The sequence below is a fragment of the Hypanus sabinus genome, chromosome 27 (assembly GCF_030144855.1).
Source record: "Hypanus sabinus isolate sHypSab1 chromosome 27, sHypSab1.hap1, whole genome shotgun sequence".
Classification (NCBI taxonomy): Eukaryota; Metazoa; Chordata; class Chondrichthyes; order Myliobatiformes; family Dasyatidae; genus Hypanus; species Hypanus sabinus.
Genome location: NC_082732.1, coordinates 28,026,959 through 28,045,888, shown reverse-complemented (window position 1 = coordinate 28,045,888; position 18,930 = coordinate 28,026,959). Strand labels below are relative to the sequence as shown.

Sequence of the window (18,930 nt, the reverse complement as noted above, 5' to 3'; positions counted from 1 at the left end):
TCAGTTAACCAGAGCGAAAGAAATTTTAAAATATAACATACATAGCAAAAACATGAACATGTACTTGATACTTCCTTACAAATAATTCAGAGATAAAGTATGACAAATTGTAGAATTCACAGTAAAAACTGTGACGTGACGTGTGAAAAGGTCAAAGCTTATTCTTGAATCTTCCCATCTGACTATTCATATAAACGCAAGTCCTCCATCAAAATGAGAAAATGTACATGTAGGTGTGCTGACACTGCCACCGCAAGTCAGAACTCGCTCAGGATAAGTTTCCATTTTGCTATAATTTGGCGCTCGAGTGCAGACGAATCCATCCCGCAGCGGTCGAAAAGATTAGTCCAGTGTGGAAGAAAATGTGAAGGTGAGAACTGCACCTGATTAAATGTAGCAAATTTAGTAAATCGTGTCGCGCCAGATTAGTGTCAGGAAACAAGGCCGTTCATAGTTTTAATATCCGAGGGGAAAACATTTAAAATTACGGATCGCGTTGTCTGTACTAACTTAGGTCTCCAAACAGGTAACTTCTAATTCCCGACTGAATGGAGAACACTCATTTTGTGTACTTCATCTTGTTAATATTAATAATTTGTGGGTTTAAAGTTATTCGGCGTTTATTTTAAACGATTGTTTAAATACAAAAGTACATATTTGGATATGTTGTATTAAGTCGTCATCCTAAGTAATCAATTTAAACATTTAACAGTGGTTGGCCGAGTTCATCGTAGTACTGTATTACGAAATGGATTTTATCAATGGTAAGCGAGAAAAACAAATTCCAGTGCCAATCTAGCTGTAAAACTAGCGCTTAAATAAGTCTACTGGACAGTGGCGATAAGTGGATGACCTTTAAAAAAGAACCAATTACGTTAATCAAAAAGCTAAGCTATTGCGAGGGATTACCAATGCGAATGAAAGGAAGGCAAGTCTTCACACTGCCACCAATTAAAAGGAAGCATTTTAAAAAATTGACAGACAATGGGCCAGTAGAAGAGAAGCTTCAAACGTGATTAATGCCAGGTCTCAGCGTTATTAAAAAACCATAGGCGGAGTTGCACACTTTCCAATTGGAAGTTCCCTCGGTTGACGAAGGAGGAGCAATGATCAAGAGCAGAAGGCGAACCCACAAATCATAGAACCCACACTTTGAAGCGCTGGCGAGCTGACCCAATAGGAATTACCTGTGTCGGGGGAGGCATCGCCGGGCGGGTCCAACTGCGAGAGAGAGAGAGAGAAAAGGAAAATAATGATTAACATACAACCAATCAGGGCGAAGAAGGCCGTACTTTTAAAAAAGGCGCAGAACCAATCACAGCGGAACACATTAGCATATCACCAATCAACGGGAGGAGAGGCGGTACTCTGTATTTAATAGGCGGTGTGAGTGACGAATGGGAGACGGGGAGGGCGTGGCTGCGTGTCCGTGAGCGAAGGTATTAAGAGTGTGAGCGCGGCGAACGGCGCCTCATTCCTCCTCACAGCGTGTGTCATACAAAGGGGATCTGCTGAGGGAAATATTTATAACCACGGGATAATTCAGCCTCTGTCTACTTCACTTTTTTTTTCAATAATATATTTATATATCTGAAATTTGCTCAGAATGGCTGATGCAGTAGTGGACACCACCAAAGAGGTTAGCCCCAAGGTGAGTTTATGTATTTTGACCAAGAACGTAATTGTGAAATTATCCGAAATTATTCTTGATGTTTAACCTTCCTCGTGTTCCCTTTGTTATCTCAAATTTCTCTTTGTGTGAATTGTGCGAATAACCGGTACTAGCTGAAAGTGCATATCTGCCTAGGGATAATTTTGGCAGGGTAATTTGTGGGTTGAGGTGGTGAAGTTTGCTCCGTGTGGATTTACTTTATTTTAATAAAGTTGAAAACTTAATTAAGGAAGAATGTAAACAGTGCGTGCGATCTCCACCTGATGTCGCAGAGTTGCCGGCTCCACCGGAGCGGAGTGCCTGTGCTCGGCGTTGTTTCTGTGAAGTTGCCGACTTTCCCGCGAGATCACACGGAGACTCGAGTCCGACCGGCCACCGGGACTCGGGAGCTCGCCGGGTTCCGCCGCGGCGAGGCCGCTCTCACAGAGCGCCGGCAGGGGTGCTGGAGGACTCAGCCGGCGGGGGTGGTGGAGGAAGGCGACGCCGCGGGGTCGGTGGTCCTCGGCCGGGCTGCGGCGCACGGACCCCGGGATCGGGCGCGCTCCTGGATGGAGCGGTCGCTTCACATTGTTCCCGCCCTCGCCAATTCCGCCTCAACGTCCCCTCTTCGGCTCGTCTGGGGGTGGGAATCATCGCCTCCATCCATCCCGGGACATCCCTTCCCTTGGCGTGGGGGGTCGTATCTCCTCCAGCCGGTCCCCCTTTTCACTCGAGTGGTCCCGTTCCACGCTTCCGATTGTTACTACTCGACGGCAGATGAACTCACCGGGTGTCCCTCGGCTTCCATTCGATAGAGGTGAGGGAGGAATCCCTGACAATCTGCGTGTGGCGCCCGGCCGCCGCTTCCCGCTCTTTACCGCCGCCGGTTTTGTTTTCTGCCCGGGGGGGGGGAGAATGTCGAGGGAACGGCGGGAGAGGAGCGCGCGCACGGGCTGGCGGGGCGCGCGCCCGACGCCTGCCTGCCTCGCTCGCGCGGAAGGAGGCGCGGTTTCCCCCCCCCCCCCCCCCCGCGCTAGGGGTGGGGGAGAACCCGGGGCGGAGCGCGCATGCGTGCGAGGCTGGGGCCCGGGCGCGCTGTGAAAGCGGAAGGAGGCAGCATCGTTGCGGCCACATGCAGCCTTGCAGCTGCCTGCGCCATTGCTGCAGCCACCGCCATTTGCGGAGCCTCGGCGCTTCCAGTCGGAACTCCGCAAAATCGAACACCCGGCACCAGTTGATCATCTTTTTACTCCCCCCGTGCCGCAGCGAACAGTAATGGATTGCTCGATCTTAAAGCTTGGTACCAACAGTTTAGGAATCGCATTTTAGCATTTATAATTGTGGGATGCAAGCGTCTCTCTCCTAAAGAAACCAATTATTTTATGGAAGTTACACTGAATGCGCGTTGATATTGATACAAATTTGTTGGTATACGTCCGGGATGGATTCGGAGCGGAGCCGACTTTCCAGCCTCGTCTGCCACGATATTGGTAAATGGAAGTCGGTGCGCAAGGCTGGAAACCAGGGTCTGTGTTACTATGAGCAGGTTTCACGGAGCTAAACGCAGTCTTGTGCCGCCGGGAGAATTTTGAATTTGCATTCTGAACGTTTTGCTTTCTGGATTTGTAGGACCTAAAAGAAAAGGCTGTGGAGGAGGCAGAGAAGAAAGAAAATGGGAGTGGAGATGCCCCAGCGAATGGAACAGTAGGTATTAAAATAGGAGGGGCAGGGTAAAGTGGCGAAGCGAGTATAACTGGCCACATTTTATAAGAAGCGAAAACTTCTCACCGTTTATCTGGTAACTTCATTCACAGGTTAGATTATTTATTGCAGTAAAACCACCAGCATTTCAGGTGGATCGTCAATTTTTTGACAGCTAATCCTGCACTACCAGTCCTCACTGCTTTCTCTTATCCCACCCCCGGCCAAGGAGGCCTCAGAGAGCCCGTATTGTCAAAAACAACACCATTTTGCTCAACTAAGTGCAGTGGCATTGTATCACACCCATGTAACTGGTGTGACAGGCATTCTAGCTAAAATTTGCAGAGTTCCTAACAAATTCTCCAGAGCTCCTGTCTGAACGACTTGAACTTAACGTCGGAATTCCTTGCTTGATTACTTGTTGCAGGAGGAGGAGGAGAATGGGGCTGATCATGTTGATGAAAATGCAGAGGAAGTAGATGAGGAAGAGGAGGATGATGAAGATGGTATGTATTCACAATACTGTTATAGTCAATTTTGTATTCTATTGCAGAATAGTGTAGCATTTGCATGGTTATTTCATGCAGTCTGTTAAAATGACTAATGCAGTTAACATTAGAAATAGTGGATCAATGATTCCACTGGCAGTGCTATCATGATGTATTGTAAATTCATATTCTGGTTTGTGCATTTTGTTTATGTAACCTGTTTTATTTTCTAGCTGAGGGTGAAGGTGAAGAGGATGGTGATGAGGAAGAAGGTGCTGAGGAGGAAGGAGATGAAACAGAAGGCAATGCGGTGAAGCGTCCTGCAGAAGAGCAGGTTTGTAAAGATAATTAAGTGATTTTTAATTAGGATTTGAAATGTAGAATTTGTCATACACGTCATTAATGAGCTGGACTGTGTTCAAAGTTCCATTGTCAAATGTGCCAGTTCTTCTGATCGCTGATTCTTGAGATCTCCAGCCTCTTGGCCATGAGTGATTTGGGTTGGGGTATGATAGGGACAAGCGTAAGCATGTAGAAGGTATGCAATATGAGAAACAGTTCTGTAGGAATGTGATGGAGTGGAGATTGTTTAGTTTCAAGCCTCCAAGCTGCAGTTTTCTGAACACAATTTCCTCATTTTTCCTCTAGGATGAAGTTGAAAGCAAGAGGCAAAAGTCAGAAAATGGAGAGTCAACAAAACCCAAGACAGAAGCTTAAACATTCCTTTGTTTAAATTTTTATATCTTGATGTTATGGCCAAGTTCAAAATGTAGAGAGTGTGCTTTTTTAAATGTACATTTGCAGAGTGGGTTTTTATATTGTACTGTACAACTGGTTCTTGAAACACCTGTCCAAGGCATTGCTCTGGGGAATATTTGTTTTTTATGAAGTTATTTATTAATGGTCTTTGTACAACCATATTTGTAATGGGTTTGAATGCTGTAATAAGTTTTGGGTCTGTTTCAAAATGGGTTTAGAACTTGAATTTGTACATTTCAGAAGCACACACTTTACTGTTTACTGACCATTTTCTTATTTCAAGAAAAGAAAATAATTACTGCCCTTTTTTCTTTTTGTAAATTGTGCTTAGGGTAGAGGTTCATATGCAATGAAGACCAAAGATATAGGTCTTGCTAACTTGGGTAGGGGAGGGAAAATTGGTCTTCTATTCTGTACAAAAATGAGATTTAAAAAACAAGAAAAAAAGGCTTTCTTCAAGCTCCACAGTTTTGTTGTTAATGTTTGTGGTGCAGTACATTTCTAGTGAAAATTGACGGGGTCAATTTGTAAATTTTGAACTCATTGTGATGTATGCTTAAAACCCATGGTTTAAAGAATTGATTAAATTAGTATCATTTTTCCATATTGAACAAGGTTTAAATTTGTATACCTCATTAGTTCATGCTTGACCACTACTTTGTATATTCTGGTTAAGTACTATAAATAAATCTGGGTTTTTTAAAAATATTGTTTACAGTGCACACTGACAGCAGCATTTCTTCGCTTTCTCTATCACTACCTTTACCTTTTCTTGTTCGGAAGCATGAACCGTAACAGGTAGCATAGCTATCTGCAGACCAGTGTTAGAATCTGGAAGGTGTTTGGCTGAAAATAAATAGATATTAGCTATTTCAGAAAACTTGAGTCAAACAACCTTTTGTGCTGATTTCAGATGGAGAACAAGTAGACCATTAATAACGCTTCTGCAAGTAGATGTTGGGCAGAACAAGTTACATAACCTTAAATACTGGTGGCTGATTAGAAGCATAGATCTGAATCTGAAGTACTTTATTGATCTTTTTACCAACCTCTTTATCCATTTGGCTTTCTATAAACACAGTTTAGCACTTCACTTCTAATTAGCACAATTGAAATTCCACTTTTAGGAGCCTGCTCTCGATACAAGGGATCTGTCTTGGTTTCTGATGTTATAAGCTGTTTTGATAATCAAGATTGAGGTCAAGTTCAGCTCTTGAATGCAGTAACTTCAAATTGCAATGTCAAAGATAGAATTCTTCTGCTTCAAATATTAAAAATGCCTGACCTGGCATTTCAAGTGGTTGTCAAATCAAAGCAAATGATACCTGATTTTTGTCCCTCAACAACTAGCTGATGTATTCCCAGTCAAGTATAAAAGCATCTAGCTTTAATGTTGAAGAAAGGACAGTGGGTATAATGTTTGTATATTTACACTGGTAGTTCTGGCAGTTGAATGCATAATGGACTGCAGGGTGTTTGGAAGCTACCCAAAAGCACTGAGCTTTTATTTGGCTCAAGCCACTAGCTGAGTCTTAGGGTAAAATAAAATACAGCATTTGATAAAAAGATGTATTTACATGACAATATGTCAAATACACTTTGCAATTGGGTCCTAAGCACTCACTAAAAGCCTTTGATGGTGTCCCATTCTTCAATTTTGGGATCTGAACGTCCATTTATTACTATGTAATAATGCTCTCATCCTATAGTAGAGGAGATCACAGATGTGGAAGGTCCTTTAGATACAAGGAATTTTCATTTGGAAGGTACTTTAGATAAAGTGTACCAGATGCATAAGCAATAAATGGTTTATTATCACATGTACCAGGGTACAGTGAAAAGCTTGTCATACTAGTCATACAGATGGTGCAGTGACGTAGCACAAGGTTAAACAGAATGTGGAATGAAATTAACATACAGAAAAAGGGTAGACAAGGTGCAAGGTCATAATGAGGTAGGATGTGCAGTCTATTATGCCACACAATCTACCTCATGAATCTTTGTTTTTTAAAATATACAGTATTTCTGTTTTTTTCTATTTTTTAATCTTTCAATATATTAATTGATTTTTTTCTGCTAAATTATGTATTGCATTGAACTGTTAACAAAATTTCACATTATGTGCAAGTGGTAATAAACCTGATTCTGATTATACTAGGAAACTTCAATACTCTTACAACTGTGGGATAGAAACTGTCCTTGTGCATAGAATTGAATTGACTTTATTTTTTACATCCTTCACGTACATGAGTAAAATGCTTTACATTACATCTTTGTCTAAATGTGCAATCATAGTAATTTATAATAAATAGAACATTAAATGCAACATAGAGTACACTCAAATCAGCTTGGTTAATCAGTCTGATGGCCTGGTGGAAGAAGCTATCCTAGATCCTGTTGGTACTGGCTTTTATGCTGTGGTACCGTTTTCCAGATTGTTGCTTCTGGAATAGGCTGGATTGACTCGGGTTCCCAATGATCCTACTGGCCCTTTTTACACACCTGTGTTTGTAAATATCCTGAATCATGCGAAGTTCCTATCTACAAATGCACTGGGCTGTCTGCACCACTCTGCAGAGTCCTGTGATTAAGGGAGATACAGTTCCCATACCAGCCAGTCAGAATGCTCTCAATTGTGCCACTGTAGAAAATTCTTAGGATTTGGGGGCCACTACCAAACCTCCTCAACTGTCTGAGGTGAAAGATGTGCTGTTGTGCCTTTTTCACCACACAGCTTGTGTGTGAGGTCCTCGGTGATGTGGATGCCAAAGAACTTAAAGCTGTTTACCCTCTCAACCCCAAATCCATTGATGCCGATAGGGGTTGGCCTGTCTCCATTCCTCCTGTAATCCACAACCAGCCCCTTTGTTTTTGCAACGTTGAGGGAGAGGTTGTTTTCTTGACACCACCGTGTCAGAGAGATGACTTCCCTCTAAGCTACCTTGTTACTGTTTTTGAGATGAGATGCCAATCAACGTGTCGTCGGCAAATTTAATTAGCAGTTTAGAGCTGGGGTGTACAGGGTGTCATGGGTATACAGGGAGTAAAGGCCCTGTGGGGCTGCTGTATTGAGAGTCGGGTGGAAGTGAGGGAGCCCATTCTTACCACCTGCTAGCGATCTGACAGGAAGTCCAGGATCCAGCTGCACAAGGCTGAGGTCTCTGAGCTTCTTGTTGGCCTTTTATGGAACTATGGTGTTGAATGCTGAACTGTAGTCAAAAGAACAGCATTCTCACATGTGTCCTCCAGATGTGTAAGGACAATATGTAGAGTAGTGGCTATTGTGTTGCCTGTTGATCGGTTGTGTCAGTAAGCGAATTGTAGGGTGTCCAGTTTAGGTGGTAGCAAGCTGCAGTTATAATTCCTGATCAGCCTCTCAGAGCATTTGCTTATTGAGGTGAGTGCAACAGGACGCCAGTCCTTCCAGCATGTTACCTGGCTGACAGGAAACAAAGAGTAGCGATTAACAGGTCCCTTTCGGAATGGCAGGCTGTGACCAGGTTCTGTGCTGGGACCGCAGCTTGTATACATTAATGATTTAGATGAAGGGATTAAAAGTAACATTAGCAAATTTGCCGATGACACAAAGCTGGGTGGCAGTGTGAGATGTCAGGAGGATGTTATGAGAATGCAGGGTAACTTGGACAGGCTAGGTGAGTGGGCAAATATATGGCAGATGCAGTTTAATGTGGATAAATCTGAGGTTATCCACTTCGGTGGCAAGAACAGGAAGGCAGATTACTATCTAAATGGAGTCAAGTTAGGAAAAAGGGAAGTACAACGAGATCTAGGTGTTCTTGTACATCAGTCAATGAAAGCAAGCATGCAGGTACAGCAGGCAGTGAAGAAAGCTAATGGCATGCAGGCCTTTATAACAAGAGGAATTAAGTATAGGAGTAAAGAGGTCCTTACGCAGCTGTACAGGGCCCTGGTGAGACCCCACCCGGAGTATTGTGTGCAGTTTTGGTCTCCAAATTTGAGGAAGGACATTCTTGCTATTGAGGGAGTGCAGCATAGGTTCACAAGGTTAATTCCCAGAACGGCGGAATTGTCATATGTTGAAAGATTGGCGCAACTGGGCTTGTATACACTGGAATTTAGAAGAATGAGAGGGGATCTGATTGAAACATAAGATTATTAAGGGATTGGACACGCTGGAGGCAGGAAGCATGTTCCCGCTGATGGGTGAGTCCAGAACTAGAAGCCACAGTTTAAGAATAAGGGGTAGGCCATTTAGAACAGAGATGTGGAAAAACTTTTTCACCCAGAGAGTGGTTTATAAGTGGAATGCTCTGCCCCAGAAGGCAGTGGAGGCCAAGTCTCTGGATGCTTTCAAGAGAGAGTTAGATAGAGCTCTTATAGATAGCGGGGTCAAGGGATATGGGGAGAGGGCAGGAACGGGGTACTGATTGTGTATGATCAGCCATGATCACAGGTGAATGACCTACTGCATCTATTGTCTTAGTCTTTTTTTGGTACAGGGACAATGGTGGTATGTGCTCTTGTATCTACTCCCTTGTGCTTCATCCTCCCCTCCCCCAGACCTTCTTGCTCTGACTTCTCATCTTTTTCTCCAGTCCTGATGAAGAGTCTTCGCCTGAAACATCAACTATTTACTCCTTTCCACAGATGCTGCCTGGCCTGCTGAGTTTTTCCAGCATTTTGTTTCTGTTTCTTGTATCTATTGCCCAATCCAATGGGAGAGGGGAGAAGACAGAATGTCTGGGATGAGTGAGGTCTTTGATTACGCTTGGCTGCTTTACCGAGGCACTGAGACTGCAAGAAGTATATCAAGGGGAGGTTGGTTGTGGTGAAGTGTGTCCACAACTCTGCATTTTCTTGTCATGCCAAGCTATGATGCATCCATATAAAATTCTTTATATGGTGCATCAAATTATCTAGCCTCATGAGGAAGTAGAGGCATTCATGGGCTTAGCCATGTTTGGACCACAATAGGCCATTAGTGGTGTTCATTCCCAGGAACTTGAAGCTATCAATCCTCTCAACTTCAGCACTGCTGATGTGGCCACTCAAAAGGTACACCTGCTCATTAATATGTAAATTTCTAATCAGCCAATCCTGTGGGAGTAACTCAATCCATAAAAGCATGCAGGCATGGTCAAGGGGTTCAGACCAAACATCAGAATGGGGAAAAAAATGTGATTTAAGTGACTTTGATTGTTGGTGCCAGATGAGGTGGTTAGAGTATCTCAGAAACTTCTGATATCCTGGGATTTTCATGCACAACTGTCTCCAGAGTTTACAGAAAAATGGTGTGAAAAACAAAAAAAAAATCCTGTGTGAAAACACCTTGTTAATGAGAGAAGTCAGAGGAGACTGGCCTGGCTGGTTCAAGCTGACAGGAATGTGACAGGAACTCAAATAACTACACGTTACACATGATATAAGGAAGAGCATCCCTGAATGCACACCTTGTCAAACTTTGAAGTGGATGGGCTAGAGTAGCAGCATAACACAAACCTACCTAATAAAGTGGCCACTTTATTAGGTATAGGTGGTACCTACTATAGCACCCACTGAGTGTAGATGGGAGCATGTGAACTTCCCCACCTTGAAGGCACCGACCAGCTTGTTTGTTTAGCTGTCATTGTAGGAAGGGAAGGTTGTTATCATGCTATGCAACTATGATTTCCATCTCCCACCTCTATCCTCGTCATCATTTGTGACATGGCCCACTATGGTGAGATCTTCTGCAAACTTGGAGATGGAGTAGAATCAAGCCACATAGTCATGAGTGTTCAGGGAGTGGAGTAGTTGGGAGAGCCCATAGGTTGGGGGGACAGTTTGGCGATGGGGTGGGTGAAGTCATCTCTGGTTCAAGAACTTGATGGTTGAGGGGAAATAACTTATGCTGAGGGTGTGGGCTCTGAGGTTCCTGTACCTCTTCCCTTGTGGCAGCAGCTGTAGGAGAGCATGGCCTGGATGGTTTGGGGGAGGGGGTCCTTGATGATGGATGCTGCTTTCATGCAATAGCATTTCAAGTAGATGTGCTCAATGGTGGGGAGGACTTTGCCCATGATGGACTGAGCTGTATGCACTACTTTTTCTAGGCTTTTCCCTTCAAGGGCATTGGTTCAAGTTTGTCATTCAACCGTACATGAAAACAGCCAAATGCCAACAGCATTACTCCAGGGCCAAGGTGCAAAATGCAGTCATACCCATGATAAGACACATAGCACATATAAGACAATGGTAAAATACAAACGAAAATGTAGTCCGAGTCCATGCATGTTGTAGCAGTCTGCAGTTGAACACAATACTCCTTGTCTTCTGCTGAGCAAACACTGGAGGGCAGCACCAACTCCAACATGTATGCCACGTTACACCACCTCAGGCACTCTGGTGGAGCACATCTAATAGACAATAGGTGCAGAAGTAGACCATTCGGCCCCTCAAACCCGCACCGCCATTTTGAGATCATGGCTGATCATCTACTATCAATACCCGGTTCCTGCCTTGTCCCCATATCCCTTGATTTCCCTATCCATAAGATACCTATCTAGCTCCTTCTTGAAGGCATCCAGAGAATTGGCCTCCACTACCTTCAGAGGCAGTGCATTCCAGACCCCCACAACTCTCTGGGAGAAGAAGTTTTTCCTTAACTCTGTCCTAAATGACCTACCCCTTATTCTCAAACCATGCCCTCTGGTACTGGACTCTCCCAGCATCTGGAACATATTTCCTGCCTCTATTTTGTCCAATCCCTTAATAATCTTATATGTTTCAATCAGATCCCCTTTCAATCTCCTTAATTCCAGCGTGTACAAGCCCAGTCTCTCTAACCTCTCTGCGTAAGACAGTCCTGACATCCCAGGAATTAACCTCATGAATCTACGCTGCACTTCCTCTACAGCCAGGATGTCCTTCCTTAACCCTGGAGACCAAAACTGTACACAATACTCCAGGTGTGGTCTCACCAGGGCTCTGTACAAATGCAAGAGGATTTCCTTGCTCTTGTACTCAATTCCCTTTGTAATAAAGGCCAACATTCCATTAGCCTTCTTCACTGTCTGCTGCACTTGCTCATTCACCTTCAGTGACTGGTGAATAATCTGACGCCCCCCACCCAAGGCAGCTGCAGACAGCTGACACCGTAGCTTGAGGCCTCGTCCTCGCAATGACTAAGGCCCATGCGGCTCCCGTCTATATATTATCCACTGCACATCTATACAAGTTTCTAAAAGCTTTAAATGACATGTTGAATCTTCACCAACTTCTAAGAAAGTAGAGGGGCTTCTACCTCTATAACACCAAGGAGTTTAAATTTGCTGACCCTCTCTACCTCTGATTTCCATGATGAGGACTTGCTTACAGTCTTCTGGTTTCCTCCTGAAGTCAATAATCAGTTCCTTGGTCTTGCCTATATTGAGTGACAGGTTATTATTGTGGCCACTCAGCCAGATTTTCAATTTTCCTCCTATATGCTGATTCATCACTACCTTTGATTCAGCCAATGACAGTGGTGTCGTGAGCAATCTTTAATATGGCATTGGAGCTGTGCTCAGCTTCACGGTCATAAGTATAAGGCAAGTATGGTCATGTGGTGTACCTGCGCTGATGGTGATTGTGGAGGAATAGTTGCCAATCCAAACAGACTTGGGTATGCAAGAGAGGAAATCCAGTTGCACAAGGGGTTACAGAGGCTAAGGTCTTGAAGTTTATTGATTAGTTTTGGTGGGATGATAGTATTGAAGAGCATCTTGATACATGCATCTTCACTGTCCAGCTGTTCCACGAATGAGTGAAGAGTCAATTTAATGGCACCTGTTGTGACAATAGGCAAATTGGAGCGGATCCAAGTCACTTCTCAGGTAGGAGTTGATGTCTCATTATCAACCTCACAAAATACTTCATTACAGTGGATGTAAGTGTCACAGGACAATAGCCATTGAGGCAGGTTACCCTGTTCTTATTCAGCACAAGTATAATTAAAGCCTGTTTGAAGTAGGTGTGTGCCTCAAACTGTCAAAGCAAGAGGGTAAAGATATTGGTGAACATTCCAGCCAGCTGATCAGTTCAGGTCTTTAGCACTTGGCCAAGTACTCTGTCTGGGCTGGATGCTTTCCGTGGGTTCACTCTCCTGAAAGGTACTCTCACGTTGACCTCAGAAGCTGAAGTCTCATGGTCACCAGGGGCTTTGGGAGTTCATGAAGGTCCCTCTATGTTTTGATATTTCAACTATCTTGGATCCAAAGGGTAGTGTTGACTCCCAGTTCTCAGAGTTTGTTGGAGACTTTAATTGGAATTTTGATATTAAAGGCTGAGCTGTAGTCAATAAACCATAGCCTAATATAATTGTCTTTACTGTCCAGAGAACTGTAGGGCCAGGGAGATGGTGTCTGCCATAGACCTGTTTCAGCAGTGGGTGAAATGCAAGTGGTTAAGGTTATCTGGAAAGCTGGAGTTAATGCGTGCCATTACCAGTTGTTTTGAAACACCCCGTGATGGTGGTTGTCAGAGCCACTGGGCAATAGCATCAATTAATGTTTAAGATAGTGGATCAAGATGGCTGCTTTGTCCCAAATGGTTTTGAAATTGAGGGTTGAGCTTTGTAGGTGGTACAAAACCTTAAGTATCAGGAAGTGACTCACTCAAGGAAGATACTCAACCTTTCTTTCACTTGTAGCCATTGTTTGTAAATGACTGATCTAGTAGAGATTGTGGTGAAAGATTAACCCCCCCCCCCCCAATCGACTCCATGCCCAGAATATTGATGGTGGTGGACTTGGAGATAGCAGCACAGGTGAATCTCAGAGTTGCATCTTTGCTCCCTGCCTTACTCTCTTTATACTAATGACTGTGTAACTAAGCATACCTTGAATACCATCTACAACTTCACTGGCAACACAACTGTTGGCCAAATTATGGGTGGTGGTGAGTCAGCATACAAAACTGAGGTAGAACAACTGGTTTGAGTGGTGTTGCGTAAGCAACATCGTGTTCAACATTAACAAAAGCAAAGAACTAAATGTTGACTTAAGAAAGGGGAAAGTTGTGAGGTAAGATGCTAGTTCTCATTGATGGGTTAGAGATGGAGAGAGTAACTAGTTTCAAATGATTGGACATTAACATCTTAGATGGCCTGTCTGTTCCCATTGCATATTTTGCAACCACAAAAAAAGTTTCCAGTTTCTTCGAAGCTTAAGAGGAGTCTTAATGTCAGAAAATGTTCCAACAAACTTCTACAGATGTACTGTTGAAAATATCCTGACTGATGACATCATGCCTGGTATGGTAATTCCAACTCACTGTTACCATTAATCAGGAGATTCAGAAGCCTGATGTCCCCCACCATCAAGTTCAGGAACAGCCGTTTTCTTGACAGCTCAGGTTCTGCACACGACAATAAACTTGACTTGACCTGACCGATTAATGATTAGACTGTAGCTTTCCCTCCATAGATGCTACACAACCCGCTAAGTTCCTCCAGCTTCTTTGTGTGTTGATTAGACTCTCATGTTGAAGAGGGCCAATCATTAACCCTTTTGTGACAGGAATGTCATAAGTCCATGCTGCTGTCCAAGTCTTTCTGTAAGCTAGTAAAGATCATTTCAATTCCTGAGAAGTGATGAATGGAAATTAACAATTTCTGATAATTCTAGTTTTATAATAGTAGGATGATTATTCATAAAAACAGCTGAAACCAGTTAGGTTTAGCATAATATATTGTAATGACAATTGTGGTTAATTTCCAACAACCACATCTTCAGTTACTGAAATGTTTTTTTCTTTGACTTAAGCTTTGTGAGATGCCCTGATGCCTTACTTTGTCAAATTTTGCCTTGATGTCAAGGGCAGTAACTGTCACCTCACTTCTGGATTTCATTTCTTTGGTCCATGTTTGTTTCAAGGCTCTGATGAGGTCTGAAAGAATTTCAGGATGTATATTGTATACATTTCTCAGACATTAAATGTACCCATTGAGGTCTGGTACTACGAGATCCTAGCAAAACCAAATTGGGCATTGATGAGCAGATTAGTGTGGGCCTCTTGATAGCACTGTCCACATCTTCCATCACTTTGCTCGGGGTTTTGAATATTTCACTCGTGCCTTTCCAACTTTGGGCCCAGCCATTATAGGGAATGGAGATGTTCTTGAATTCTCCTCCTCCTATTAGCTATTTACAATGAGATGCATTAAGATTGTTGAGCTTGGATCTGATCCACAGGCCATGAGATTGCTGATTTCATCCTGTGACGTGCTCTTTCTGATGCTTAGCATGTATATATCCAGTACTGAAGCCTAACTACTTACAACAATCATTTTACTTACAACGTCTATTGGTCTCAGCATTCCCTCATTGAACCGGGGTTGCTGATTATAATGGGTAGTGATATATTAGGCCATAGTTACAGATTGTGTTGATGTACATTTCTGCTGCAGATGATCCCCTGCAAAACCTCATCCACACCCAGTTTTGAGCTGCCAGATCTGCTCCATTTAGCAAAATTGTCAAGCTACTCAACATCAGCCTGGCCTGCTGAGTTCCTCCAGCATTTTGTGTGTGTTGCTTGGATTTCCAGTATCTGCAGATTTTCTCTTGTTTATGCTACTCAATATGATGGAGGAGAGCTTCAACATGGAAGACGGGACTTGGTCTCCACAAGACTGATCATTAGTTACATCTACCAGAACTATTATGGACAGATGTATCTGCCATATGTAGGTTTATGAGGACATAGTCAAATAGGATAGTTCATCACTTGGTTCAAAACTGGCCTTTCGTTTTCTCCATTGATACCCCTGCCCCCCACCCTTACCCCCATCCCTAAATATTATTTTAGTCTGGTTCTCTTTCTCTCTCTTCCCCCCCCCCCACTATAATCTCTCCCCCCAGCCCTACTTTTCTTTCTCTTTTATTTCCCATAATTCTCCACCTTCCCCCTAGCCCATTTCCCTCCAGCCTATCACTTCCCAGCTCTCTACTTTATCCCTCCCCCCATTTCTTATTTCCCCCTCCCTGACCATCCCATGTTACTTCACTCCTGATGAAGGGTTTCGGCGCGAAACGTCGTATTACCTCCTCCCATAGGTGCTGTCTGGTCAGCATTTCGTGTTTTTTATTTATTTCCAGCATCTGCAGATTCACTCGTAATACCTTCTTTAACTTACTTTGTCATTTCATTTTACCTACAATGACCTTCGAGACTGATCACGGTGCTATAAGGTCACCTTTGGTGAAGGACAGTGAAGTCTCATAATCAGAGTGTAATTATACCCCCTTTACTTCCATTGTCACACTTCTTTTCTCTCGATCTCAGAATAAGGATGGCTTTCTCCTTGTCTTCAAACCTTCTGCTACCACTTTCCCCATAACTCCAATGGAAAGCCATCATCCTACCTCCTTTACTGACCCTTAAATGTTCCAAGCAACCCAGCACAATTAAGAATGACAGTAACACTTACAGTAAATCCTGAGAATTAATTTTAAAATATCTGGACAGGTTAAAAATAGCACACAAGCTTTGTTTTCTATGCATAGACTTAATTGCCTTGTACTTGTACACTGTATTTCACTCTAGGAGAAATTTTTTTTGTGGAAAGTCCTGCTTAGTCACAGACTTACAAAGGTTGGCACTCAACAATACTAAACTATACTTACTTAGATTAATAATTTATCTGACAGCAGGGAATTAATAATTGATGAAGCATTCTTGGTAATGTGCTGAAGACTTAGGAGGATTCACTGATATAACTTGCCTTGAATCTTTTAAAATAGATAGGGATCTGAAACCCTGTCATAGTCAGCCACTTTAGCAAAGAGGGTTCACATAACAATCTAATAATCCTGAGGTGTGGATGAATGATACAAAGGTTTGCATTCAAATCCTACCCTTTTGTTGATGAATTAATCTGGACATTAGATTGTTAAGAAAAAACGCCTGGTGCATTTCAGGTAAAGGAACAATGATCCCCTTCCCTTTCTACTATTGTCTACTCTCCTCTCCTGTCAGATTCTTTCTTCTTGACCTTGGGAAAGGTCAAGTGCTGGAGAAGAAAGAATCTGAGAGGAGAGGAGAGTGGACAATAGGAGAATTGTCCACTTTCCCTATTGTGGCTTCACCTATCACCTTCCAGCTAACTTCTTTCCTCATTCCCCCCCCCATTCCCCCAGTCCTGAAGAAGGGTCTCAGCATGAAACATCAACTGTTTACTCTTTTCCATAGATGCTGCCTGGCCTGCTGAGTTCCTCCAGCATTTTGTGTTGCTTTGGATTTCCAGCATCTGCAAATTTTCTCATTTGTGATTCACAAATAACTCACCCACCCACTCCATCAACTATCAGCTGCCCGATCTATAGAAGAGTGTGTGGTTCTCAGAATGATCTTATTATCCATCTCAGAATCCTCGGTAGCAGAGTGGATACTACCCATATCCCTGTGGGACTGCCTCAGGAGACAATTCATGTTTTATTGAAAATTAATGATGAGATCAAATATTGTATTTCATTTTGCAGACAACACAAGATTAGGCGGCCGTGTGAATAGGTGGGGATTGCATAGAGGTTTTAAGGGAATATGAAGCTGACTGCATAGGCAAGAACATTGTAGATGGAAAAGAATGTGGGAAAAGTATGACATTATCTACTTAGAGCAATTTAAAATGTGAGAATTAGGTAATATTGATATTCAAAAGGACTTAGATGTCCTCATACCGAGTCATTGAAAGCTAACATCCAGATGCAGGGTGCAATTAAGAAGACAAATGATATGCTGGCCCTTATTATGTAAAGAGTTGAGTACAGGAATAAAGATGTCTTTTTGCAATTATATAGGAGCACCGAGAGATCACCCTTATAGTACATACAGTTTTGATTTATTTACTTTAAAAAGATACTTGCCATTGAGCAGGGGTCTACGGACAATGTTCCCTCTAAGGCGTGTGCTCGCACGTATCTTATGCTGTGAGCACGCAAAAGGCTGTCTACTCTCTACCTCGTTGGCACGTTAAGTGCATTTCACGATCGTACACAATCACTTTTCCTTTTCTGATTCGGACGGTGTGGACAACGTGGACTTTGCAATGATTTGTCTGCAGATTTCAGAACTGGCTTATTTATACTGTTTTTATTGACAAAATTATTCAGTGTGCATATGTTGTTGTCACTGGGCAAAAAAATAAATTGCACAGCATAAGATTTTTGCACATACTGGTCATTACAAATTAGAGGGAACACGGTTCATGGCCCTTCGGGTAACGGCAGGGCTCCATGGCATAAAAAAGGTGGTGAATCCCTGCCGTAGAAGAAGTGCAGCAAAGATTCACTCAACTGGTTCCAAGAATGGCGGGTTTGGGCAGAGGCTGAATAGATGAAGCTTACGTTCTCTGGAGTTTAGAAGAATGAAACCTCATCAAAGCTTCAAAAAGGGCCCAGTAGGCTGCCTGCAGAGGGGATGTTCGTCCTGGCTGAGATAAGGAGAGATTTCTTCCTGCAGAAAGTGTTGGGTCTTTGGAATCCTCTATTCCTGAGAGCTGTGGAGATCAACTCAGAACAGAGGGTGATATATTTTGGTATGCTAAGGGAAGCGGGGGATAGGTTGTGGAGTAGGAAGTTGGCAGTGAGGTAGATGAACCATATGATCTTGAGAATGGTGGAAGGGGCCTGATCCTGTACAAATAGATGTATTATGATCATGACACATTACAGCCAGAATTACAATCCCTGGGTACGTTCGATGGTGTACAGGGTGTGGCCCTGTGTGATCCTCTACATTGAAGTTTCAAATATGTAAGAATCTGATTAAAACTGAGTATCCTCTCTCAGCTGCTGAATCAATCCTCCCAAGTGTCAAACACCGCTTGTGAGCAGCACTGAGAAGAACAAGGAAACAGAATTCACTCTGAGTTGGGACTTCAATGCCCATGACCAAGTGTGGCTTTGGGAGCATCAGCACTTAATGAGCTCGCTGTCTTGCAGGACGTCGCTGGCACTCTGGTTCTGCGGCAGCTGTTGGTTGAACCTGGTAGTCACCGTTCTCATCAGCCTGCTTACTGGGAACGCACCTGCCCATGACAGCGTCAGCAGTGACCACAACCCCACTGTGTCTGCAAAACCTTCCAAATACAAATAACTAGACCAACACCAGTGTCTCCTCGGCCAACGTCAGGGCCCTCTCCTCGGCCAACGTCAGGGCCCTCTCCTCGGCCAACGTCTCCAGCACTAACCTTAAAGATCTTGTTTTAAAAGATTAGCTTTATTTGTCACATGTACATCAAAACGTACAGTGAAATATGTCACTTTTGCATCAAGGCAAATCAACGAGGATTGTGCTGACTGCAGCCCGCAAGTGTTGCCTGCTTCTGGCGCT

The 18,930-nt window shown here is 43.3% G+C and overlaps 1 protein-coding gene across 1 annotated transcript; it reads left to right on the top strand.

Moving 5' to 3' along the window:
• Positions 1-1,465: 1,465 nt before the first annotated feature.
• On the top strand, positions 1,466-5,305 carry si:ch211-222l21.1 (prothymosin alpha-A). Its single transcript, XM_059952092.1, has 5 exons — positions 1,466-1,651; positions 3,281-3,355; positions 3,780-3,858; positions 4,074-4,174; positions 4,489-5,305. The coding sequence occupies exons 1-5, from the start codon at positions 1,607-1,609 to the stop codon at positions 4,555-4,557; spliced, it is 369 nt and encodes a 122-aa protein (XP_059808075.1). The 5' UTR covers positions 1,466-1,606; the 3' UTR covers positions 4,558-5,305.
• The last annotated feature ends 13,625 nt before the right edge of the window (positions 5,306-18,930 follow it).

Excerpts from the sequence above, each read along its gene's own strand:
- si:ch211-222l21.1 (XM_059952092.1), top strand. The coding sequence starts at position 1,607 with ATGGCTGATGCAGTAGTGGACACCACCAAAGAGGTTAGCCCCAAG. Across the intron at positions 1,652-3,280 it reads CCAAAGAGGTTAGCCCCAAG|GACCTAAAAGAAAAGGCTGT; the intron begins GTGAGTTTATGT and ends CTGGATTTGTAG. Across the intron at positions 3,356-3,779 it reads ATGCCCCAGCGAATGGAACA|GAGGAGGAGGAGAATGGGGC; the intron begins GTAGGTATTAAA and ends TACTTGTTGCAG.